Source organism: Vombatus ursinus, unplaced genomic scaffold (assembly GCF_900497805.2).
Source record: "Vombatus ursinus unplaced genomic scaffold, bare-nosed wombat genome assembly UNPS02014171.1, whole genome shotgun sequence".
NCBI classification, from domain to species: Eukaryota; Metazoa; Chordata; class Mammalia; order Diprotodontia; family Vombatidae; genus Vombatus; species Vombatus ursinus.
The window spans coordinates 3,499,600-3,527,224 of NW_020953949.1; the positions used below are offsets into that span (position 1 = coordinate 3,499,600).

Below are 27,625 nucleotides of genomic sequence, written 5' to 3' on the forward strand. Positions count from 1 at the left end.
TTATAGATGAGGAAACTGAGGCTCAGGAAAGTTAAGGGATTTGCTTTCCAAGTTCACAAAAGTAATAAGTTATCTTAGGCAGGATTTTGAACCTAGATATTCTGACTGAAGCCAACTTTCTTGAACACTGTACCAAACTGTCTCCTATAGGTAGGAGAACTAAAGAGAAAGTAGTGTCACAAATAACCAGAGAAGAGAGTTTTTAGGAGACAGTGGTCAACTGTGTCGTACTCCAGGAGGGTCAAAGAAGGACAGAAACTAAGTAAAGGTCATTAGATTGGCAATTAAGACATCATTATTAACTTGGAGAATGCAGTTTCAGTTGAATGATGACGTTAAAAACCAAATTGCATAGGGGTTAGAAGATAGTAAGAGGAAAAGATTTGGAAGCACCTGTAGCTGCCATTCTCAAGAAGTTCAGTTGAGAATAGGGAAAAAAAAAAATGAGAAAATAGCTAGTAAGAATACCGGGATCTTTGTGCACAGTAACAGCAATGTTATGTGATGACCCAGTAATACAGTGATCTAAAACGATTCCAGAGACTCATGGTGGAAAATGCTATCCACATCCAGCGAAAGAACTATGGAGTCTGAATGCAGATTGAAGCATACTGTTTTTTTTTCTTTTTTTTCCTTTCTCCTGGTTTTTTCCTTTTGTTCTGATTCTTCTTTCACAACATGGCTAATGTGGAAATATGTTTAGTATGATTGTACATATATAGCCTATATCAGATTGCTTGCCATCCTCGGTAGGGGGGTAGGGAGGGAGGGAGAATAAAATTTGGAACCCAAAATCTTGTAAAAGTAAATGTTGAAAACTACCAGGATCTAATGATGGTTTTTTTAAGGAGGGAGGAGAGATAAACATGTATATGAAAAGTAGGGAAGCATACTGAATGAAGATGTAGAGACAGAATAGAGAATGAGAATTAGAGACATATTGGGCATGGTAGTGGCAGGTAATCTAAAGAAAAGGGGTAGAGATGTAGAGGGATTGATCTTGACAAGGAGAAGGGCCACCTCTTTTGGGGGGGGGCACCTCTTTATCAGAGAGTAGAGTGTAGGAGTGAATAGTAGAAAGTAATGTTAGAAGAGTATGAGTTGGGAAAGGGAGAAGAAGTAACTCTGAGAGAATGACTTCAGTTTTTTCAGTAAAGTTTAAACCAAGGTCTTTAGCTCAGTTTGATGGGGAGGGAAGGTACTGTGGAAGATTTAAGGAGAGATTAGGTTTGGAAAAGCCACTGTGGTCAGTAAAGTAGACAAATGATTTCAGGGAGTAAAAGGATTGCATTGCTGCAATGAGGACTTAGTTATTGTTACTGGCAGAGGATATGAAGGTTTACTTAGAGGACCCTAGAAATACCATATAAAACTAAGTAAGGGAAGTTTCTTCATCAAGGTTTTCCTTTACCAATTAAACCGTAGGTCCAGCCCCTCTCAAAATTAGAAACAAAACCCACATTATTACTTTAATAAATACCCCCAGAATGCTTCTTTGCAAAATACAGTGGTTATTTGTGTTTAAAAAATCCTAAAATGCATATGCATGGAAGAGCTCTTTAATATTATGAGAAGCATACATTAAAGCCCAGAAGTTTTATTGTTTGCAATACAAACAATGCCAAAGTAAATGTGTCTCCTCTCCCCACTATTATTTGACAGTTCTAGAAATACTGGCAATAAAATAAGCAACCAAAATTAAAGGTATAAACTTTGCCAAAGTAGATTTTAAAAGCTATCCCCATTAGCAGATTCCGTGATACTATAGTTGAAAACCTCAGAAAAATAAGAAAAGAAACTAATCCAGGTGATTCATAACTTCAGTAAGGTAATAGGATATAAAATCCATAGACAAATATCTATATGTTGAGAAAGTATAACAATAAATTCCATTTAAAATGTTTACAGAATTCATAACACTAAGACCCATTCCCTCAAAACATCAGAGGTCAAAGGATATGAAGAATTTTCAAAGGAAGAATTGGGTACTACAAATGAAAACATCCCATATTACTAACAGAAAAAAGAATATAAATTAAAATAACTCTTGAGTTGCATTTCACATGATGGAGATTGGCAAAGATGTCAAAAAGGGAGAATAGTCATATGAAAGGAAATTAGAAGATAGGCATTCTAATATACTGCAGTGGATCTGTGAATTTGTCAGATCATCCTGAAATCAATTTGAATGCAACAAAAGTGACTTAACTGTCTAGACCTTTTGACCCTTCTGTGAAAGGGCTTATACGCTTTAAAAAAAAAAGTGAGGGGAGGGAGATGTTTGCCAAAATATTCATAGCATCTTTGTGATGAAATGGAAATAAGAGTTGGAAATAAAATGTTACACATTTTGAGGAAAAACTGGGGGGGGGAGTTAATGGTATATGAATGTATAAGTGAGAAATGATGAATATGAGAATATTCACAGAACCATTGGAAGCTTTTATAAGATCTGATTCGGTGAAATAAAGAGAACCAGTAGAACAGTAAGCAAAATGACTATAACATTGTAAATGAAAAGATAACTCAATAGGTCGTCCAGCTATGAGGAAATGAAAAACTGACAAAGATCACTGAGCACAGATAATCAAAGATAAGTGAGGCACTAGTAGGACACATAGTTGGGACCTTGTTTTTGTGTAATTGGTACTTGATCACAAGCAAAATTTTGATCTAATGGTTAAGGAGGAAGATGATTTTCTTTTCAAAAGAAATTGATCAGAGTAGAAATTTAACATGTAATCTTCCATTGATCTGAGGAATTCTCAGTCAAGCATCTACTAATGCACAGCAGCGCCTTCTCTGCAACTTATTACTATCTTAGAGTCCCCTAGAACACTGAACACTTAAGGTAATACTGTCAACTACTGTCAGAGGTAGGACTTGTGTCCAATTTTTCCCGGCTTTGAGGCCAGGTTTATCTTTTATACCACATACATCAATGAAGCATAAGTGGTTTGTTTGTTTTTGTTGTTGGTTTTGGGTTTTTTTTGTTTGTTTGTTTTTTTAAGAGAAATTAGTGGTTATAGACTTCTTATGTTTTGTTGGCAGCTTGATTAACACTGTGTAGTTTACAAGGTTGTTAATTGAAATCACAAATTGCAAAAATGAATATGGAAACTTTCTGGTATTATTATGAAGATTATTCATCTTAAAGCACTACCAGGAATAATAGTTCTAGACATATACCTGTGATGCAACCAGCGTTTTCTGTTTTAAGATTCATAAAAGCGTATTTCACTCATGTGTGGTCAAAACTTTAAGCTTTGTTATAGTTCAACATTATATGATTATTTTATCATCATTAATAGCAGGTTATATTTTTACTTGTTTAATCATTGTATGAATTTTGTGTTAATTATTTAACCCCATTTTCTCTGTCTCTGTTTAGATGTATAATAAAACAGATAATTAAGATTGCTGCCAGCTAGGACTTGTTAGATTTGTGATCGAAAGACCTTAAATAAAATTAAAATTATATGGTACTGTACTTATCTTCCAATATTTATAACGTTCATGGAATATAGCATGTTCATGATATCAGAATACCATAAGATAAAGTTATATTGAATTTCTTTTTTCCTCTTCTAAGGGCAACCAAGTAGAAATTCCACTTTAGGATAAAAGAGAGTAGTTATTCAGAGAGAAATTCTTCCTCAAGGCAAGAGATACTTAACAACTTACCATTTAGGCCCATGTATTCCTGAATTCTCATTTAAATACTAGTAAGAACTGCAATTTTGGAAGCTCCAAGCTTAATGGAAATGGAGGACTGCTTTGTTAGAAACTGAATCTGTTTTTAAGAAGAACGTGCTGTTCTCTGCCCCTCTTAAAATCTTCTTGTCACTACCTAGCCAAGAAGAAGTGATTATCTTAGGAAATGCTTTCTTTTCTATATAAGATTGTCTACCCATTTGTGATGTAGAGGAATTGGAGTAAAGAGGCAACTAAAGATGGAGAGTCCCCAGGAGCCTCCCATGATTTTTCTTGGCTCTATTCTGGCCAGCCCAATATTTGGGGTTGTTCCTTAAGCTTTCCTTGATTAGATGTTGTGTTCTAAATTGTCTGAGTACCTTCATACAGCTTGGTTTTGACAAGGTCAACTAATTTGACTACCAGATATTCTGTTCTAGGGAGTAAGGAATTTTGATGTGAATGTCTGAAACTGACAGCCACAGTGTCTCATGATTTATTTAACTATACATTCCCCAAAACTGGTTCTCAACTTCTACAGATTCTCCATTTAAAAGAATAATTTCCTCCCCCATAAAACCACTCTATACCCTTCTAAATTCAAACCATGGTCCTATGAATCAAGCAACCAACAGCTGTTTTTGATCTACTGTGTTCCTAGTACTGAATTAGGAATGGGATGCCTTACTGGAGGAGAAAACATAAGAAAGGCATGAAAGCTATGGCAAGTTTTGATTTTTGAAAGAATAAAGAGACCTACTAACCTGGAGTAGTGGGTCAGTTTAGGGTTACAGATGATGTTAAATCAGTAAAATGGAGCCACGTTATGGAAGGTTAAAAACTTGGTAAAGGAATCTGGACTTTATGTAATAGGCAATAAGTCCATTGTAGGTTCTTAAGCAGGACCGTGATTTGTCTAGATTGTTTTTGAAGGATTAATCTGGGATCACAATCTTAAGATGCCACAATCAAGGGAAACCTTAGCAAGAGGAAGACTAGTTTGAAAGAGTGTTACTGATTCTGATGATTCATCAGTGAGCACTTGTGTATTTTATTAAATACTAGTAAATTATTCATTTAATACCAAATCAAAATATAGTTACTGGTATATGATGCTAATAGAATCTCATTTCTCTAGAGCTTTAAGTTTTGCAAGTGACTTTTCATTATAACAACCACATGATATAAGTAGCATAAATATTATCCCCAGTTTACATATGAGCAAGTTGAGTCTCAGAGGTCCATTGGCTTGTCCAGAGTCACAGTTAATAAATATCATAAGCAGTATTTGAACCTAAGTCTCTCCTAATCTTTAAGACCAGTGCCTTTCCACAACACCAAGCTGCTGCTTTAGGCTCTTAGTAGGGGTGATATAACGTGCACTCCAAGTACTTAAAAATAATAGCTGGCATTTATGTAGTTTCTTAAAGTGTTAAAAGCACTTTACATTTATGTTATTGTCTCTTTTGAACTTATAACAACTTTTTAGGTAGTGTGTATTATAGACTTTGTTATCCCTGTTTTACAGATGGGAAAACTGAGGTTGCAATTTTTCCAGCATAAAGTGATTTTTTAGAGTCTTATTTTGAAGGGATGATCTAGTATCTAGTTTAGCCTATATCTAAAATAAGAAAAGCCCTTTTAAAAGCTAACCTAACATGTTGTCATTTAACTTTTGCTTAAAGTCCTCCTTCAGAGGGAGCAAGTTGTCTTTATTAGGGCTTCTAGAGTCACTACTGGAAGAAATCAATCCTCATGAAAGAAAAATAGCATTTATGAATAAGATGATATTAACAGGAGATGTGTGGCAATAAGATTCCAGGTGTGTAGAACCAAATTACCGTCCAACTGCATAGCCAGTCTTAACAAAAAGGAAGAGAATGAAAGGTGGTTGGTTTTATCTTCTACCAAGATCTCAAATTGCTGCAAGGTGGCAACATATTACCAGGTACTACTCATTTGCCTATTAGAACAGAGCACCTAAGTTTAAGTAGAATAAGTTGCCTTTGGTGTCTTTTAAAACTCCAAATATTTCATAAATGTATGCTTTTCCTTTCTTCTAGATTTGAACCATAGTAATCTAGGATCTCATTATGAAAATTCTCACTGGGGACCAGTGTCTTCTAATAGTGACTCCAGCACAAACTGGGACAAAGTTATTGTAGAAGGCTCTGACAAAGAAGTATGGCCTTCTATCACTGACAGTGACCCAGAGTTGACTTCAGAATGTATGGACACTGACTCTGCCTCCAGCTCTGGATCAGAGAAGAACCTTTTGATAATGGCTTCAGGGAGTCCAAGTGGTGAAAATGATGGAATTCGGAACGGTATTGGACACAGTTCTCAAAACAAATTTGTGGTGGGTAGCAACAGCAATAATGTGGGCAATGGAGGTAATAATGGACCATGGAGTCTATCTCATGGAACCATAATAAGCACATGTCAAGTTTCTGTGGATGCTCCTGACAGCAAATCTGAAAGTAGCAACAATAGAATGAATGCTTGGGGCACCGTAAGTTCTTCATCAAATGGAGGGTTAAATCCAAGCACTTTGAATTCAAATAGCAACCATGGTGCCTGGCCTGTATTAGAGAACAATGGACATGCCCTTAAAGGGCCTGTAGGGAGTGGTAATTCTGGCACAAATATTCAGTGCAGTACCATAGGCCAGATGCCTAACAATCAGAGTATTAACTCTAAAATGGGTGGTTCCACCCATGATTCCTGGGGAAATCTTCAGGAAAATTGTGAGTCTGAAGTAAATGGTACAAGGAAGGTTTCATTCAGTGGACAACCTCAGAACCTTAACACTGAAATGAATGGACCAAATAACACTACTAACTTTATGACCTCTAGTTTACCAAACGCTGTTGGTTCAGTGCAGATGGATGAACTGCCTAATAATACAGGGCATGGGGCCTGGCGTGTGAGCACAAGGAATCATTCTCAGATACAGGCCTCTTCGGTTACAAATGGCACTTCCATTTCTCATCTTAGCAATGGTGAGTCCAAAAATGGCGGCTCTTATGGTACTACATGGGGTGCCTATGGTTCTAATTATTCTGGAGAGAAATGTTCAGGCCCTAATGACCAAGCAAATGGTGACACTGTGAATGCAACTCTAATGCAGTCTGGCATAAATGGGTCTGTTGGCACTAACTTTCAATTGAATGGGAATAAAGGAGGAAGTTTATGGGAGTCTGAGATGGTGAATTCCCAGAATGTATCATGGGGAAGTGGAAATGGTGTGAATTCTGGAGGAAGTCGAAGAGGATGGGGAAGCCCTGCACAAAACACTGGCACTAATGTATCCAATGGGGAATGGAATAAACTGCCTAGCAATCAGCATTCCAATGAAAGTATGAATGGAAATAGTAGGAAGTTTACAAATGGATGGAAACCTACTGAGGAAGATGATCAGAGTTCTGCTACATCTCAGATAAATGAGCAGAACACCGTTTGGGCCAAAACAACAGGTACTGGCGAAAGTGAAGGTAGTACAGAAAGCACTGGATGCCGTGAGGAAAGAGTGGTTGGGGAAGGGCAGAGTAGAGAGAGAAGAAAAGTTGACCAGCATGCATTACTCCAAAGCATAGTAAACAGAACTGACTTAGATCCACGTGTCCTCTCCAACAAGGGTTGGGGAGAGACTCCAATCAAACAAAATACTGCCTGGGATACTGAAACATCACCTAGAGGTGAAAGAAAGACTGACAATGGGACAGAGGCCTGGGGACGCTCTTTGACACAAACTTCTAACTCGGGGGGTTGTGTTGATAAGAATAATAGTAATGATACCTCATCTGTATCTGGATGGGGAGATCCAAAACCTGCTACAAGGTGGGGAGATTCTAAAGGCTCAAGCAGCCAAGGGGGATGGGAAGATGATTCTGCTGCTACAGTTATGGTCAAGAGCAATCAATTGTGGGGAAATGGCAAAGAGGAGAAATCTACATGGAATGATGCACAAAAAATTAAACAAGGGTGGGGAGATGGACAAAAATCAAACCAAGGGTGGTCAGTTTCTGCCAATGACAACTGGGGAGAAACATCAAGAAGCAACCATTGGGGTGAGACTAAGAAATCTAGCTCGGGAGGTAGTGACAGTGACAGGTCAGTATCCGGTTGGAATGAACCTGGTAAATCAAATTCTTTTACCTGGGGAAATAATAATATGAATCCAAATAATTCATCTAGCTGGGATGAATCTGCAAAATCTAGTCAGTCCCAGGGATGGGGAGAACCTCCAAAATCTAATCAACCTTCAGGTTGGGGGGATTCTTCAAAGCCAATCAACTCCCCAGACTGGAACAAACAAGATATTGGTGGATCTTGGGGAGGTCCACCTTCCACAAATAAGCCACCTGGTACAGGTTGGCTTGGTGGACCAATACCGGCTTCCACAAAAGAAGAAGAACCTACTGGATGGGAGGAGCCATCCCCAGAATCCATACGCCGCAAAATGGAAATTGATGATGGAACTTCTGCTTGGGGAGATCCAAGCAAATATAACTACAAAAATGTGAATATGTGGAATAAAAATGTCCCAAATGGTGGCAGCCGTTCAGACCAGCAAGCACAGGTACATCAGCCGCTACCATCTTCAAGTGCCATGTCAAACAAGGAGAGCAGTAGTGGTTCTGGTAAGTTTTGGTTTTATAGAGTGTAATGTTTTTAAATTTCTAAAAATCGGTCTAGCCCACTCTCATTCTTCTGTTCAGTTCTAAAGTTAGCTCATTGCCCATCCTCAATATCTATCCAAGATATGTACTAATAGACCTGATCTGTGGGTTGACAGTCCCACTGCATATGTATCAGGTATCCGGAAGAGAATGATAGTGTCAAGGAATGCAGAGAAGTCGAAAAGGATAAAGATTGAGAAAAGGCTATTTGGCAATTGAGATCATTGGTAATCTGGAAAATAGGCATTTTATCAACTTAGTTTTTTCCTGTGTAATTAGTTAGTCCAAACTCTTGATTGATTATAAATCTTAATTTTGGAGGCTCTGGAATGCTCTAAGGCTTATTGCAACTAGCCAAATATAATCCATAAACAGAAGCATCTGAAGGACCCCCACTAGTCTGTGATCTGACTGCATTGATGGCTGATTCAGAAATGATTCTTACATAAATAACCATGTCATTTCTTGTCTGTTCAAATAAAATTAGTTTAATTTTTATGATTTTACTTTATTTTGGAGATAAATTGAATTCCTTATCAAATTTGTCTTATTTCCTCATCTTCACACCAGGTATTGATGCATAAGTTTGTTATTTTCATGGTTGACTTCTTATAAATGCTTAATAGGAGCATTGCCGTCTGAGAAGACAATGCATTCCACAGAAAGCCATTTCTTGTTGCCTTTGGACACTATATAAAAGCACCTGTAGTATAACTCCTTTGTTTTCTCCAAAGAGAAACCCTGGAATCAGAAGGACCTGAGTTTAAATCTGGCCTTAAACTCTTAATAGCTCTGTGACCTGGGCAAGTCACTGAAACCCGATTGCCTAAAAAGAAAAAATAAAATAAAAAGTCTTTAAAAAATATATAAGGGCAAGCTAGGTGGTAAGACAAACTAAATTTACCTTTAGAATAAACAACATTGTTTTGGGATTTTAAAAACTGTAATAATTATATTTGTTTTTATAATGCATGAAATATTTGACTCTACCATGCTTTAAAGAAATGAACTTTTAGTTGCCTAGTACCAAAAATTCCATTTCTGATGGATTTTATTGATACTTCTTGTTATTACTTTGTCTAAATTTTCCTTTGTATTCCTCCCTCTCCACTCCAAGAGAGCGATCTAGATTCAATTTTTACAAGTCATTTAAATATAGCTCTTTACTTTTTCTTTAAAGTTTCTGCATATTACAACTTGAACTAGCATCCAAAAAATGAAGGTTTTTTCCTGTTTGTTAATTCAGTATGTTAGTTTATGCCATTGCATATAAAGGGAAGAATAAATAGCAGCTTATATATGCTAATAATATTTTACAGAGTATCTGTTTTGTTGAATTTTTCTAAGAAACTAATGACTTTTCTTAATTTTTAAAGGTTGGGGAGAACCCTGGGGAGAGCCTTCTACTCCAGCCACAACCGTAGATAATGGAACTTCAGCATGGGGTAAACCCATGGACACTGGTACTAACTGGGGGGAACCCATTACTGCTTCATCTAGCTCCTCCACATGGGGTACCACTTCTGTTGGTCCACAGACTTCGAGCAAACCTGGTATGTTTTAGGTTGCTTCGTATCATCTGTGGTATAGCACTCAAAGCAATTAATCTAAAAAGACTTTGAAAAATTTCCAAAATAGACCATGTTTCTTTGAAATCTAACTTCCTGATAATATAATGTTTGTGATAACTAAAGGCTTTTAAAATTTGTGGCATGAGGGCAGCTAGACGGCACAGTGGATAGAGCACCGGCCCTGAAGTCAGGAGGACCTGAGGTCAAATCCGGCCTCTGACCTAACACTTGATACCAGATGTGTGACCCTGGGCAAGTCACTTAACCCCAATTGCCTTAAAAAAAAATTTTGTGGCATGGTTAGACATTTGAATTAAAGCCTAGTTCATAATTATACCTATCTTTAACTTCATAGTTAATAATTTCTTAAAATTTTTACAATTAATAATTTGCATGATACTTGTCACATCTACATTACATTACTAATAGCAATTGACTTATTAAAGTAAAGTCCAGTGTCCATAGAATGAATTTTTCTGCAACTCATATTCAGAGCCTAATACTCTTTATGGCACAGACTTTGAGGCATATTTCTAGACCAAACTGGATTTCAGGGGAGTACCTGGAAAATGTTGGTTATTGGAGAATTCTAAAAGTTCAGGCCTACTCCAGAGGTGGGGCCAGATTTCCATTTATAAAAGAATCTCATGGTTTTCTAGCCTAGGTATACATATAAGATCCAATTTATTAAGGCATCTTTCTGGTTGTATCCATTGAAAACAATACCATAGTTGTCTGGCTTAGGTACAGAAATAATGTCCACGGAAGATCTTACTCTAACTTCATTGTGACATGGGGGTAATCCTGGCTTCCCACAGTTTATGATACTATAGCACTACCCTTATAGATTTGTCTAAGCAAGAACTGCTTTCAGGGTAGACGATTCCATTATATGTCGGTTGTACAAGGACCAGCCTGGCTAAAATCAAGAAAGGCTTATCACCAAAATAATGAAATTTTTTTAAACCACATTTACTGTCCCAGACTCTCTGTCATATTGTGGAAGGAAGTAGTGTCCATACCAGTAACCTCACAGATCAAGGATTTAGCCAAATAAATGCAAAAACCATCTGTGGACACTACCACTGAAGTTAAAATATTTTTTTTAAAGAAATCTTTTCAGTTATATTTTTATCTCCTTTATACTCTGCTTTATTATGCATAATCATAACCATGCTCAGTTTTTCTGTAACCTCTAAAATAGAGAAGCATCAAAGAAATCCTTATTTTTAAAAAAAAATAAGTTTATTTTTGTCAGACTTTTAACATAGTAGAAAATGATAGATTCCAACTATATAAATTTGGGCATAAATACATATAGAATTTACATCACAGTTTAAGTATGCTTTTCTCCTTGAAAGCATTAGGCATGATTGTAAAATTGTTTGTCATTGAAAACTGTCTTCTGTTCTGTCTAAATCATATTTACAAGTAGGGCCTAAATCTATGCAAGATGGTTGGTGTGGGGATGATATGCCTTTGACTGGAAATCGACCCACCGCCTGGGAGGAGGAAGAAGATGTAGAAATTGGAATGTGGAATAGTAATTCATCCCAAGAAGTTAACCCATCTTTAAACTGGCCACCATATATAAAGAAAATGTCCTCAAAGGTGAATATTTCAAGGGGGACAGGGTCATACAATTTCAAGTCCAGAAGTATTTACCCAAACAATCTGTATTCCATTATTAAGGATTTAAAAAAAAACAAACAAACTTGAAATCTAGGCAGTTGACTCATCTGTACTCCACTTCAGACTGCTGTTTCCCATCTGGGAAGCACATTAAAGTTAAATCTCTGGAGGCAACATGATATAGGGGGAAGAGCACTGATTTTAGAGATAGAAGAGCTGAATAAGAGTCCTAGCTCTACCCTTATTAACCATGTAACTTTAAGCACATAACTCAGCTTCAGTTACCTCATTAGTAAAATAAGGATACTTGTACTGCTTAATTTACAGACTTATAAAGATGAAATTTGATTATGTATGTAAAACATTTTATTACTTTGTGTGTGATCAAGAAAGAAAAATGGTTTGGATTTGCTCCTACAATAAGACACTCCTAGAGAGAGAAGTGAAGGTAGCCTTAATTAAGATTATAATATAGGTATAGAAAAGGTAGATTTACAACAACATACAATTAGCAACATGACTATAGTTCCGCTAATAATGCAAAGGAAAGCAATAATATGGTGCTTCGGGGAAGCACCAACACCTGAAGTCCAAGCTGGGGTTTCCCGCGGTATAGCTTTCAGGGATTGGGAAAGTCCCAGGCAGAACATCCTCTCCATGGGTGAGAATCCAAAGATGGCTTTCCCAATTGGGATTTAAATAGGGCCTCGAACAAAGAAGGCCTCGTGCCAGAGGTGTCCGTGATTCTAGTAGATGTTTTCACTTGGTCCAGGAACTGGCCAAGTTCCTGGAGCAAGCAAAACATCTTAGAATATTAATTAACTTGATATGTTCTGATGAACTGGCCAGGTTCCCAGAGCACATCTCCTGAGAACTGGCTCAATTCTCAGGTCAACATAGATAACCACACTCTGGCTTACCTCATAGCCCAATGTTTAGAGTCCTACAGAGAACATGGAAGATCTTTCCCTATAAGATTTATCAATCACCATGCCACTCTTACACCAGGAGGAGACTACCAGTATCATAGCTGTTGAAATTTTTTCTTGTTTTTTACATGCTATTCTGCTAAAAAGTTTTGGAGAGAGCAGAAAGATTAATATATTGCCTAAAATAAGGGTTCAGAGAGGTAGTTTAATATTTATATGTAGCAAATAAAGTACTCGACTTGGAATTAAGAACTGAGTTCAAATTCTGCCTCTGACGCTGCAACCACTATGAACAAGGTACCTAAACTTACATATGAGTCTTTTTGCATATGTTTAAGAAGGGAATAATAATACCTATAGTGTCTATCTTATGGAATTGTTGTGTAAGTAAGAGAATGTATTTAGAGTACTTTGTAGACTGTGATGTGCTATGTATATAAATGTTTGATATTATTAAAATTAGGTTTGGAAAGTATCTTGAAAATTAATTTATCCATGCTTTCCTTAAATAATAGAATCACTAGAAGGTGAGCTCCTTGAGAAAAAGAACTGTCTTCCTTTTTTCTATTTGTATCCCTGGAACTTAGTACCATGGTTATATATATTTACATACTTTAATATTTTTTCATTCATTATTCTGATTTTTCTTTCCAAAAGGGAACAATGAAAGGCGGAAATAAACAAGATGAAGCCTGGATAAATCCATTCGTTAAGCAGTTCTCAAATTTAAGTTTTTCGGTATGTATGAATTTCTAACAACAACAACCTGTTAAATGGTGATAAGTAAAATATTATCTAATTTTGAAACTAACTTGAATCTCTAGCATAGTGCTTGATGATTGAGTGAATGTGTTCTTCCAGTCTTATGGAGTTTTCATGGTGACTGACGTTACTTTCCTATCAGGCCAAAAGCCACATAGATCAATCAAACTCCTGATTTTCTTAGAGATGCTGTTATTTTCTTTACAGAATGGAAAAATGGGACTATGTGACTTATGTTAATGAAATACTGTAAAGAAAAATGTTGAGGTTTTACTTAAATCATGAACTTGAAATCTACTAATTCTTTTTTATTGTTTCAGAGAGAATCGCCAGAAGAAACTCTGCCAAGCAATAAGATGGACCTATCTGGAGGTAAGAGTAAGAGAAAATTAAATAGTTTTATAACAAATGAAATAATTTATAAAGTACTTAGCAAAGTACCTGGCACATAGTAGATGCTTAATAAATGTTTATTTTCTCCCTTCCTACCAATTCTAGATGCATTATCTAATATCTATTTGAGTATTTTACCATTATTCTTGGCATCTGTGTTATGGGGGGTTCTTTATAGGTGAGATTGACTTTAAATGAATTCCTAAAGTAAATAAACCCTGCTGGAAAAGAGTTTTAAGATAAAAGTGAGATATATAATTCCTTCCTAGCAATTATTTTAGAGCAAGATTTTTCTTAGTCCTTAAAGTAGAAAATCTCCTTCCTTTTCTTTACCTCTCTTTAAACAAAGATTAGAATTATATTTCTGCATTATCCAAAAGTCATTTGTTTTTGTATTAAACATTTTTTTGTTGGAAAGTCACTATATTAGGCTAACAGTGGGATAGAGCACAGTAGATAGAGTTCAGAAGTAAAACCTAGACCACACCATTCAGCATGGTATAATACAGCTTATAATCAAGAGGACACATTGGAGGGATTTGATGGGAAAAGGGATAATTAACATGGAAGGAGAGGACATTCAGATATATAAATCAAGATGGTAATTTGAGGTCAGAGTTCTGCATTAAATCAAAAGATGTGTTCAAGATTCAGAGCCTAAATTATCTAAGTCCACATTGCTATCCAGGCAAACAAAATCATGGGCTGAGTGTAAAGGCTGAGTAATCACGCTGGAAGTGAGATAAGAGGTAGAAAGCAAAGTCCAAAAATGAACTGAGTGTCTGAGTCTCATGTAGCTAGATAGAAACACAAAATCAGCATGTGATTATCAATCCTACAGTAGAGTTTGGTTGCTCACTACCTTATTTTTAACTACCTTTCATAATGTAATGACACATGAAAGTAGTTGTTGTTTTGTGCTATGCCTAGTCAGGATTCTACACGTGTAAAAGAGCTATCAGGTTGGGGAACCTGCAGCCTCAAGGCCACGTGTGGTCCTCAAGTGTGGCCCTTTGAGTGAATCCAAACTTCACAAAACAAATCTTCTTCATAAAAGGAGGCCTCAAAATTTAACCAAAAATTTCTTAGTAAAAAAACAAAGCATTCTAGTTTAAAAGTAAATGCTTAATGAAAGATAATTGGATCATTCATTTGCAAGCTTAACAAATCACCTATATACAAATAGTTTGTAACTCCATTCTCTCTCTTGAACTCTAGTCCAGCATTTCCAACACCTTCTGAATGTCCAGCTAGCACCTCACATTCTAAATTCCATAATCAAACTTCTTGTCATCTATCCCTAATTTGTTTCTTCTCTTCAGCACTACCATCTTCCCCAATTGCTTCTTCAGATTTGAAATCTCCACTCTATCAATCAATCAATAAACATTTATTTTGTGCCAACTCTGTATCAGTATTAGGCTATTTGTTGGTGATATAACTACAAATCCATCATAAACATTTTCAGATTAATCTTCCTAAAGCACAACTTTGTTCATCTTTATGCTCAAACTCTTTTTCTGAGTCACTCCTGACAGCAGTAGCATTTCCCAAACTAGTTTTTGGTCATGAAGCACTTAAGGGCTTTGGGAGTAAAATATATTGACAGTGCATCTATATATATCCAGAAAGTCTAAGCTTATGGAATATTTAGTAATTATATATGTGATTTCATTAATATGGATATTCCTATAACTGGTTCAGAATGTAACCTAGCCACACTCTATCCTGTAATGATTTCTTGTCAGTGACCTATAATATTGCAAAAAGGAGATGTTCGCATGTGAAGAAATATTCTAACAAATAAAGGCATTTTGTCTGTTTTCTTATCCCCAGAATAGTACACAAATATTTTTGATGTGTAAAGAATTTCAGATTTAATGTTTTAAAGGAAGAAATGTCACTAGCATTTAGATTTCTTTTTTTAAATCTTTTTATAGCTTTTGTTTTTATATCACATTCATTTCCCTGTGTATTCCTCTTCCTTCCACAGATCCATACATTATATGAATAAAAAAGAGATTTTTTAAAAATAGGGCAACAAAACTAACCAAAGTAGTTGAGATAACAAGCCATTGACAGTTGAAGTGGTAGTATATGCCAGAAGTCTTATTTTGCTGGCATTGTCTCTGAGATCACATAGTCCCCTTCATACTATAATGGGAGAGTCTAGAAATATCATTGCTGCTCAAAAATTATTCTAGTTTCCTGTTACCTAATGAATTATATTCATACTCCTTGAGTGATATTCATCTCTCTCCATAATCTGGTTCTATTTTATGATTCTAGTCTTATCTCACATTACTTTTTTCTTTCCACTCTATGCCTTAACCAAATGATACTGTTGTTCTTAGAATATGCCTTCTACTTTACTGCCTCCATACATTCATTTTTACTCTTCTCTATTCCTGTAATACTTCCCTCTCCTCCTTCTTTTGAATTCCTCTCATTCCTCTAAAACCAAATTCAAGTGCCCTTTAAAAACATAAAACTTAACTAGATACCTGTGATAAGTAAATGACCTCTCACCTTGCTTTGTTTTGTGGCTTCTTTGTGCACTTGTGCATTATTCTATGTTAAAACATGTCTGCCTTATCTATCTCCCTTTTAGACTGTAAGCTTCATGAAAGTAGGCACTCTCTCTGTCTCACCCAGCACTTCATAGAATGTCCTGCATCTGGTGGGGTCTTATAAATGTTTAAAAATATGTTTGAGTATTCAAGTATGGCTTTAGTAGAAGTAGAAAAATAAGTGACAGTTTTAAAGAAACTACCATTTCATCTTAAGAATTTTTTCTGTAAAATTCTTTTTAAAATTAGTCAATATGGGCTTGATTATAGAACTCAGGAATTTTCCAACCAAACTGTTTAGGTCTTTCAAAAATGTAATTGTAATGTGTGGCATCATAGTGAAAGTGAGTGAGGCAGTATGTTGTAGTAGAAAATTCTGAGGCTGGAGGTCAGAACCCCCTCCTGCCCCCAAGTTCTAATCTCCCTCTAACACTCTGGGTAGCCTTGGGCAAATAACATTACCTTCAAAGCCTCAGCTTCCTCTTCTTGAAAATGAAAGGGTTCATTTAGCCCACTGATATCTGAAGTCCCTTCCAGCTTGCAACCTAGATGACTCACATAGAACATAGATCAAGGGGAAAAAACTTTTATTTTCTAATGTCCTACTTAAGATAGAAGTTATTTTAATTTGAAAAGGGTACCTTCTGCTAGCATATAAAATTAACAGCTGTTTTAGCAATTGCAATCAAACTTCATAGTCTCATCTTCCTTGTCCGTTAGGAATGTTACAGGACAAACGAATGGAGATTGATAAGCATAGCCTAAACATTGGCGATTACAATCGAGTAGTAGGAAAAGGCCCTGGCTCTCGTCCTCAAATTTCCAAAGAGTCTTCCATGGATCGCAGTCCTTATTTCGATAAGGTAAGCAATTGCTTTTTTTTTTTTTAAAATAAACAAATTGACTTCCACATTTTCACATTAACATTATATGTAGAACTGTGTAAGTCTGGTGCCAAAATACACCATTCTCATGAAATGTCTGTACTCCATTGTCCCTTTTAATGCATTTGCTTATCGTAGAAATTAAATATAATGCCTTCCTATTAATCCATATAAAATTTTTTGGTTTTGCTTGCCTTAGAAGTAACACTAATCTAATGTCTTCTGTTTTCTACTTGTTTCCTGTTGATGCTGGAATTTCATGTGACTTCTCTTCTGTTCCTGGCAATGATTTCTCCCTCCTACTTGCTTGCTTGGCTGCTGTTGCACATCTTTCTGTCTGTCCAATCAGGATGGCATTGTAGCAGACGAGTCCCAAAACATGCAGTTTATGTCCAATCAAAACATGAAGCTTCCCCCTTCAAATAGTGCACTACCTAACCAAGCCCTTGGCTCCATAGCAGGGCTGGGTATGCAAAACTTGAATTCTGTTAGACAGGTGAGTGCTTATTTGTATATATTTTAGGTGTTTTCAATGAAATGACCTAGCCACTGAGATCACTTACATTGAGCTTTTGTGTTAAAATCAGTAGTGTCATAGTGTCTTCTCTCACTAAAGAGTTCTGACTTCTCTTTACAGAATGGCAATCCCAGTATGTTTGGTGTTGGTAACACAGCAGCACAACCCCGGGGCATGCAGCAGCCTCCAGCACAACCTCTCAATTCATCTCAGCCTCATCTCCGTGCTCAAGTGCCTCCTCCATTACTATCCCCTCAGGTAAATTCACTTCACTTGTTTTACATGTGCTTCTTTTAAAACTTACTTCATATATCTTAATTACTTCACATATTTTAATTACTTAGAACTTTAAACCAGAAGACAGCCTTGCTAGTGGAGCATCTAGCAACATCTTTGAGTTATATCCAGGGTCAAGTTATCTAGAGTAATGAGAGACATGAAGAATATGGAGAAGTAGGGTGTAAAGCCCTCAAATGTAGAATGCACTTAAGAAATTTTAATTGAATTGATAAAATAAAAGCTACAAATAAGCTAAAAGTTTTTTGACAAAAATATAAACAATTTCTTTGACTCAACACCATACAATCTGACAATGTGGTACCTACAGAGTGTTACAGTAATTCAGAGAAAGGATAATTTTTGGTTAGAGAAGCTTGAGAAGACTTCCTGAAAGAGAAGGCATGGGAACCAGGTCTTGAAGTATTTGTACTAGTTAGATTAGTATAGAGAAAAGGATGCAACGGCAGGAAAGAGCATTGCAAACAAAACGGCATGTGTAAAGACAGAGGCAGGAAGGTACAAGGCATATTCACAGAATAGTAATCTTTGAAAATGCATTAATTTATGCGTGTGTTGATGATCTGTGACCCACCCACCCCCAACTCTGTGTCATTTTCCTTTCCAATGGTTGAACAACAGCAACAAAAATAAAGGTTTCATCATTAACATGCATAGTCCAACAAAACAAATTCCCACGCTGGAAAAATATACCAGTCAAAGGTACAGTGTGTGCAAAGATAGCTACACTGCATATTCACAGAATAACAAAGTCAATTTTGCCTAGATGACAGTGTGTATGTATAGTAAGACTTGGAGGGTAGAAAGAGGCCAGATCATGGAGAATCTTGAATGTCAGGCAGAGAGGTGCAAATATTATTTAATAAATTGTCACTTTTTCAGCAACGGAGTAAAAGAAGGAATAAAACCTCTTGTACCTGTGTGTGGTATACAAAGCACTGGACTAAATGCTAGGGATACAAATAGAAAGCTATGCGGACCTGGCTCTCCAGGAGCTCATGTTCTAAGAGGAGAGGGAATACCTGAGGAGGCTTTCAGTGGTAAGTCAGATGGAGTAGTCCTGTGACCTTAGTGTACAGAGACAAAGCACATCGTGATGGCTCTTCTTTATCATCGTTTCCACTGATAAAATAAAAGTGTCTTATGTTGAACCATTTGAAAGTACCAATGACTTTGGTAGAAAGAGCTTTGTTTTCTGGGTATCTCCTTCAGGGTCTGAGGGAAGATGGTGGTCAAGCAGTGTTAGTGGTGGCAGATTTGATTTGTTTGGCATATGTTTCAGCAAGGTTGATTTGCCTGCTTGCCCAGTGAGAGAGTGGCAATTGGTCAGCAGTTGTGGGGATGACTAATCTCTTCTTCACAAGAGTTGCTTTTTTAGATGATGGATTTGAAATCTAGGCTGTAAGTGGGACCATTGGGGCGAGGATGCATGGCAGTGCTCCCACTGCCAAAGCTCTTGTGCCCATTTACCTTATGGTGGCATTTGGTCAGCAGTTGGTGGTGGTGGTGATAAGGAAGGTTGACCCCTTTTCCACAGTGATTTGTTTCTCCCCTCAATGGCTGTGGTAGCTGAGCTGGATACTGGTCTGGTGATTTGAGAGACACCACTATTCTCATGCCTCTTGGGTTTTCAGGGTTCTGGGCTGTCTCCTATAAGGTCTGAGGTAATAAGGTAGTATTGGTCAAAGTAATGGTGGTGACTTGATTTGCCACCTTCTGTCTTTCCCTCAGAGGGTAATTAGGATACTTTTAAAAAAATTACTTTTACAACAATGGTATATGGTAGATTAGAATAGGTCCAAGGTTAGAGGCATTTGGACCAGTTAGAAAACTGTTTCATTAGTCTTTTCAAAAAGTTGAGAGGATGTGGCCGAAACAAGAATGTACTTGGACTTAACATCTAATTGGATTCCAAAGAAGAAGGAAGAACCTAAGAAAGACTAGGGTATCTTGCCTGGTGACTAAGAGGATGATAGCACCATTGACAGAAATGAGGAAAACAAAAGAGGAAGAAAAAGTTTTAGAGGAATAATAATGACTTCCGTTTTGGACATATTTAGTTTGAAGTATCAGAAAGTCACTTAGGTGGAGGTGCAGATCTGCAGCTCGGTGAGAAGCATTACCTGGCCATATGTATTTGAAAGAGATCCACGTAGAGAAAGAAAAGAAGAGAGTCAAGAACTGGACACTGGAGAATGCACAGTCAGGAAGTAGGAAGAGCCAAGAAGTAACTCAAAAGATAGACTAGAAGAAAGCCAAACTAGATTGAAATGTAATTGCGAAATATTTAACAAAATAAATGAAAATACAGTACAACATAGATAATGTTAATTTGTGGTTTTCAAAGTCAATTTGCAGCCCTCAAGGATCGTCTCGTATTTGAGCTTGATACCACTGTATGAGAGCCAGCAATAGGCAGTATCTGAGAAACCAATTAGAAAAGATTTTTAGGGGAAAAGTGCTATTTTACAGCAATTGCAGCAGAAAGGGAAAAACAGAAAAAAAACATTTTATTTGACTAGTAAGAAATTATTGGTGACCTTCAAAAGGATAGGTTTAGTGGAATAGAGACAAAAGTAATTCTGGGGGGGTGAGGAACTAATGTGTACTAAAAAAAATTGGAAGCTTTAGTATAGACACTTTCTCAAGAAGCTCTCTAATGAATTAGGAAAAGGGTGATTGCAGAATTAGGAGAATGAGGTGAGTTTTTAGAAGTTTTGTTTTTAGGATGAGAAGACTGGAGCGTACTTTTAGATAGAGTGAAGGAAACCAGTGGAATAGGAACGGCTGAAGATTTAAGGGGTTAGGAGGTAGCGAATTGAAAGAGTAGTGCCCTATAAGATGTAGAATGAGACGATAACAAGGATGTATGAATATGTTAGCCCTGGAAAAAAGAAGACATAATATTTCCCCCTGGGGCAGGAGGAAAAGGAGAAGTCAGGTGAAGTTATAGGAGAAAAAAATTAGAAAGGATTTCTGAACAGGATTGGAAAATACCATTAATTCACCAGTTTGATATTTTTTAGGTTCCAGTCTCATTACTGAAGTATGCACCAAACAGCGGTGGCCTGAGTCCACTCTTTGGCCCTCAACAGGTAGCCATGTTGAGCCAGCTATCCCAATTAAACCAGCTTTCTCAGATTTCCCAGTTACAAGTAAGTGAAATAATAACCATTGCACATTTGCAGAATTTGTTCATTTTAAAAGCACTCAAAAATATTTTTTAAACATATTATGAAATGTTTTTTCTTACCTCAAGCGATTGTTGACCCAGCAGCAAAAGGTGCAGAATCAGAGAAGCATGCCTTCTGGTGGTCGACAGCAGCAAGAGCAGCAGGTATTTATTATCCTGAATAGTTTCTCTTGAATATCAAAGCATTCCTCATTCTAAGTAAACGGTATGTCATATCCCAGTAAAACAAGGTGGTCCAAATGTTTTAATGATAGTGGAATTTTGTAATTCTACAACTAAGTATTAAATGCCTAGCCTTTGCTAGAAATCACATTGCTGGTACACTCTGTGATTATATAGTCCCCTTGACCAGAAATAAGCAGTTAGCAAGGAAACACTAATAAGTAGTTCTTCCTAAAGACTTTTCCCTGCTAAGATTGCTCATCTTTTTTATTTGTTTGTTGTAAGGGTCGACCTCTTAGTATGCAGCAGCAGATGATGCAACAATCTCGTCAGCTTGATCCAAACCTGTTGATGAAGCAGCAAACTCCACCATCTCAACCACAGTCGCTCCATCAGCCTGCCATGAAATCTTTCCTTGAGAATGTCATGCCCCACACTACACCTGAACTGCAAAAAGGGCCATCACCAATAAATGCTTTCAGCAACTTCCCTATAGGTGAGTTTTTCCTGCTTAGCCCATTATAGTCGGTTGATATACAACTTCCTCACTTACCATTACCTGGATTTTCCCTTTCTCAGGAACAATGTTGACTATGATCTTTTTAGTCGTTCCTTTATTAAGAACATCCCTAGTGCTTTACTAGGTTCACCTCTTTACTATTCAGGAAAGAAATTTTCCAACCATATAATTTCAATAGGCGAAATTACTCGTTTCTGCTTGAAATGCTTTTAGAAAAATTACAGATTCCAAGTTGAACTATCTTCTAATACTTCTTTCTTGGTAGGATGTAGATTATATGATTAATTGTAATATTAACTGAGTGAAGCTGAAATTAGAATCTTGGAAACAGTGTGCCAGAGAGAGTAGTACCCCACTGAAGAAGCAGTAGGAAAAGATAATTTTTATTGTATTTAAATATTACCATTAAATAACTTAGGAAATTTTCATGTGTATTGATGACTTTTACCTAGTAAGTTAAGATGATGTTTTAAATGGTACTGTAAATGAGAAAATTGGGATGGGTGGAAGGGAATGCCATTATCAAATGCAATAGCCTTTCTGTCTTTTTTCTCCCCCTTTTTCCTGTGTCTCTAGGCTTTTATCCAATTTCCCCAGTGGAAAGTCCAGGCTTGTATATTTTCTCCTTTCTTAGGTCCCTTTTAATATTGCTCCTTTTCTTTCCCTTTTGTGCTCCTCATTTTGCTTTTTCCCTGTATCTCTTGACGTTTAACTTCTGGTGTGGGTTTGTTGCTATTCCAACTTTGTTAGTGAGAGCACATTCCATGGTGTAGCTGGGGGGAGGAGAGGTGGACAGACCCTTCTGCAGTTGGGTTTCTGACAATCCTCAGTTTGAACTACATTGAAATAGAGCTGCTGTCTACTTGGGATTATTGGAGACTTCATAGATACTACATTCCCAAAGTAGCATTTTCCTTATCGGTTATCAGCGTAGTTATCTGCAAGAGCAAATAATTCATTTGCTTAAATGACTTTAAGAAATAATACTGTTCCAGTGGCAGATGAGCACCGACTGAAAGGACAGTAGTTTACAATATGGTAGCATAGCTTGCACTATTAGCAACAGATATTTCCTACCATGAGGGATTAACATTCATCTCCAGGTTTGTAATTCAGTGAAGTAATAAGGCTCTACTTGAAATTTTACTTTTCTGGAAAGATCTTTTGTCTATATATGTGGAAGAATTCTTCTACCTGGCCAAAGGAGCCTTCCCAGCATTCATATAAACACCAAATTCTCATATAAATATCAAATCTAATTATGTTTCGGCACATATATCATTGCTAGGTGAAAAAATTGGTAAATTTTTAAGTACAACAGGAATAAGATTAATTTTTAAATGATTCTATGATCTAACGAAGGTAGGCAACATGAAAGTGTTAATTTTGGGTACAGCAATATATAATACAAATGAAAAGTACGTGAAAAAGTATGTCTTACTTAAGAGTTACATAAAAATCTTGATAATTTAGCCTTGTAAAACAAGCAAACTTTAAAAAAAAAAAAAGGTTCTGGTTTACCATAAATCAGAAACATTCATAGGAAGATATAAAGATTTCTTAGGTGTTAATAAGTATAATTAAAGCTTTGAAATTGTTGATGAATACATAGTTAAGTGAGGTGGTTAGAAACCTTTTGCAATGGACTAGAAATTAATTTAGTTATATATGTTCATTTGGGCTTTTTTTTTTTTATTTCTTCTCTTTCCCTCTCTGTTGGATAACTTGATCTTCCTCATGGCTCTTTTTTCTGACATTTTTGCATGACTTTAATTGAGAGCCCAGTCTGTTTGCACTGACTGCTTTGCTTATGTCTGGTTATGTGGGCTGTGCCATAACGTTTGAAAAGCAACATATTTATGGAAAATTAAGGACAATTGAAAGCATGAAATTAATGAAAAAATGTGCTTTTTTTGAAAATAGCATGTTTTTCTCCTGTCAACCTAACTTTTATAAGTTAAATCTTTTTTAAAAATTATCTTAGGCTTGAACTCAAACTTGAATGTAAACATGGATATGAACAGTATTAAAGAGCCACAGTCAAGACTGAGGAAATGGACTACAGTGGACAGCATTTCTGTGAACACATCATTGGATCAAAATTCCAGCAAACATGGTATAAAATATAATAATATTACTCCGATGTTACTTCAAGCCAGATTCTTTCAAGTTTATCCCATCTTTCATATTGTTGCATTTTCTATTTATATCACCACCCCACCAACACCGTTAGGCCTTGCCTTACAACGAGGATAATTGCAAAACTAAATTGACCAAATACTTAACTGTCCCTGACAAGTGCCATGTGGCATTCTACTCCATAATCCCTCATGAAAAGCAGGTGTTGTTCTTTGTCACTTCATCAAAGACAAGATAGTCATTACAATTGCATTGCTCAACTTTATTTTAGAATTTACGTTTGCATCACTGCAGTCATATACATTATTTTCCTCTTTCTGTTTAATTTAGTTTGCATTATTCATTCAAGTTTTTCCATTGGTTCTCTGAATTCTTCATACTTATCATTTGTTATATCACAATAATATTTATTACATTTGTATTCCACAGTTTCTTCAGTCTTTCCCTAGTTAAATGGGTTCTCAGTTTTTTCCAGGTTTTTGCTACCACCCAATGTATTGCTATGAATATTTTTTTTTTTGCTGTGAATATTTTTTTAAAATTCAGCACAGTACTTGCTCTGTTTGGTTTTCTTGACCTCTCTCAGTGAGTCAGTAAACATTTATCAAGCACCTGTTGTGCCAGCCCTTGTGCTAAGCACTGGGAATACCTTCCTCCCTCCTCCCACACAAAAAAGTCTGCTCTCAAGGATCTTACAGTCTAATGGGGGAGACCACATGCAAACAACTATGTACAAACAAGCTATGTGTAGGATAAATAGAAAATAACTATTAAGAGGGAAGACACTAGAATTTAGAGGGACTAAGAAAATCTTCTCGTAGAAGGTAGAATTTTAGCTAGGGCTTGAAGGAAGCCAGAAAATGAAGATGAGATATAAGAGAATTCCATTTATGAGGGACAACCTTTGAAAATGCCCAGAGTCAAGAAATGAAGTGTCTTGCTCAGAAAACAGCTAGAAGGCCAGTATCACTGGATCACGGAATACATGTGTGTGGAGAGGGGGGAAGTAGGGAGTTCAGTATTGGACAGGAGTTCTGTCTAATAGGTAGATGGAGATGCAAGACTAGAGGTCAGTGGGGAGATTAGGGCTGGATAAGTAGATTTGAGAATTCATCAGTATAGAAGTGATACTTGAAATCATGGGAGCTTATGAGATCAAGTGAAATAATTTAGAGGAAGAAGAGAGGGCCCAAGATGGAGCCCTGTAGGATACCCACAGTTAGTGGGTATGACCTAGATAAAGATCCATCAAAGGAGATTGAGGAGGGGTCATTCAGGTAGGGGGACAACCAGGAGAAAATAGTGTCATGCAAACTTAGAGAAAAGAAAATATCAAGAAGTGGGTCAAAGGCAGCAGAAAGGTAAAGAAGAATGAGGATTAAGAAAAGGCCACTGGAGGGGGCAGGTGGGCAGCTAGGTGGCGCAGTGGATAGAGCACCAGCCCTGAAGTCAGGAGGACCTGAGTTCAAATCTGGCCTTAGACACTTGACGCTAGCTATGTCACCCTAGACAAGTCACTTAACCCCATTGTCTAGCAAAAAAAAAAAGAAAAGAAAAGGCCACTGGATTTGGCCAGTAAGTAATCATTGGTAACTTTGGAGAGAACAGTTTAGTTGAGTGGTGAGATTGGAAGCCAGACTGAAGAGAGTTAAGAAAGTGAGAGGAGAGGAAGTCAAGGCACTCATTGTAGATTGCCTTCTCAAGGAATTTAGTCCCTAAAGGCATAAGATATGGGACAGTAATTGGCAGTGATGAATGGAGAAAGTGAGAGTTCCTTGAGGACAGAGGAGCCACGGGTATGTGTGTAGGCAACAGAGAGTAGCCAGTAGACAGGGAGAAATTGAAGAAGGGGCCTGTCTGCTGAAGAAGAGAGAATGGAGAGGAGCGGTGAGGTGGTGCAGTGGGTAGAGCACCGGCCCTGGAGGGAATCAGGAGGACGATCCGGCCTCAGACCAAACACTTGACACCTACTAGCTGTGTGACCCTGGGCAAGTCACATGATAAAAGAGAGAGAGAGAGAGAGAGGATGGAATAGGATCACTTGTGAATGTAGAAGGGTTGGCCTTGGGAAGGAGAAGGATCCCCTCATCATGTGAGACAAGGGTAAAAGAGGACATAATAGCAGAAAGAATCTTGGAGATATGAGATAAGGAGGAGAAAAGGGAGGGAGGATGGCATTCAGTGAATGGCCTCAGTTATTTCAGCAAAATATGAGACAAGGATCTCAGCTGAGAAGGTGGAGGGAAGGGGAAACCTAGTAAGTTTGAGGAGGGATGAAAAGGTTTGGAAGAGCTGCTGTCAAGAGGGGGAAAGTATAAAAGGATTTCCTAGCAGTAGTAAAGACCCAGTTGACGTTATGTAACATAAATTAGTAGTGGACCAAATCATCAAGGTTGTGATTTTCTCCACCTTCTTTCAGCCCCACATGCCCAGGAACAAAATTAGCTGATCTGGGGAATGATCCAAGGCTGAGGCTTGGCAGGGTGCAATCAGTGATATGATAAGGGGGAAAGGAACTCAGGAGGACAGTGTAGGATTGAACTGATTTCACCAACAGGTCAAAATGGGGAAAGGAGGAAAATGTAGATAGTGTAGGGGTGATGACCTAAGAGACAGCGGAGCATTTGAAGTACTGGAGGTCACCATGTAGACAAAGAGCAGGGTTTAGCATTGGGAAGCAGAGAGAGAAGAGGAAAGTGAATAGATTGTGATTAGATAAGGTCATTTCGGAGGTCATGAACATGGAAGTGGTGCATTTGTGGGTGATGGCAAGATGAAGAGTATGACCATCTTTGTGTGTGGTTGTGTGTGGAATGGAGGAGAAGGTTATAGGAAATGAGTCAGTTGAAGAACTAGGAGTTTAGAGTGTTTGCATATCAGCAACTATGCTGAAATCCCCTGGTTTGAAGACATGAGTTGGGAAGAAAAGAAAGATTGTGGGCCAAGTACTGAATTCGTAGAGGAAGGAAAAGGAATGTCCCAGAAGTCTGTAGGCAACATCAACTTGGATTTTGATATACAGAGGCTAAGATATAAAAATCACAACACTTAGAATCACAGTGAGCTAAAGGGTAATTCTTAAGGTCACACAAATTAATGCCATGCTGCTGTGATCAACAAATGACCATTTCTATATAATTCATGCTACTTAAAGAGCAATATGGATAAATTTGGCATATAGGCAAGCTTTCTTGTTAAACACATAAGCCTAAATATACTTATTAAAAGTATGCAAGCTGCTAAACTAATTTAATAATCATTTTATCAGCATAATTCCCCAAACCCCAAGCTGGTGGCTCTTGTATAATTGGTTTATTGTGAGGGGGTGAATTTTTTCCTTTTATCAAAGGGGTTGTTCATAAGGTTTATATTTCAAAGTTTATTTACAAAAATTCCTTTGGAACAACTTTAATGAAATGTTGATTGTCTTGTTCATTACAAAATTCCTCAATTCAGTGACACAGGATGGTGCCTTCCAGCTTCTATTATCAGCAACCAAAATGGGTTTTTAGAGACAAATTAGCTGAAATTACTCATTCATACCAGTCTGATTTCAGAGAGTTTTCATAGAAAAAGTACTCAGAATGTTCTTGAGGTAGAGCAGAAGAATAGGATAGAATAGGGCCACTCCTCCAATCATGTTTCTTCCACCCAGGAGGAAAGGGGAATTCAAAATCTGAT

General features: G+C 37.1%; 1 protein-coding gene across 1 annotated transcript in view; it reads left to right on the top strand.

The window, feature by feature from the left end:
* TNRC6A (trinucleotide repeat containing adaptor 6A) overlaps nt 1-27,625 on the top strand; it is a 103,889-nt gene that overhangs the window by 61,600 nt on the left and 14,664 nt on the right. The window contains exons 6-17 of the mRNA XM_027859669.1: nt 5,757-8,336; nt 9,752-9,928; nt 11,382-11,557; nt 13,165-13,245; nt 13,590-13,641; nt 16,953-17,095; nt 17,754-17,891; nt 20,957-21,085; nt 21,190-21,267; nt 21,571-21,781; nt 22,382-22,414; nt 23,790-23,921. Of these exons, the coding sequence (XP_027715470.1) occupies nt 5,757-8,336; nt 9,752-9,928; nt 11,382-11,557; nt 13,165-13,245; nt 13,590-13,641; nt 16,953-17,095; nt 17,754-17,891; nt 20,957-21,085; nt 21,190-21,267; nt 21,571-21,781; nt 22,382-22,414; nt 23,790-23,921 (3,930 nt within the window). The remainder of the gene's footprint in view (nt 1-5,756; nt 8,337-9,751; nt 9,929-11,381; nt 11,558-13,164; nt 13,246-13,589; nt 13,642-16,952; nt 17,096-17,753; nt 17,892-20,956; nt 21,086-21,189; nt 21,268-21,570; nt 21,782-22,381; nt 22,415-23,789; nt 23,922-27,625) is intronic.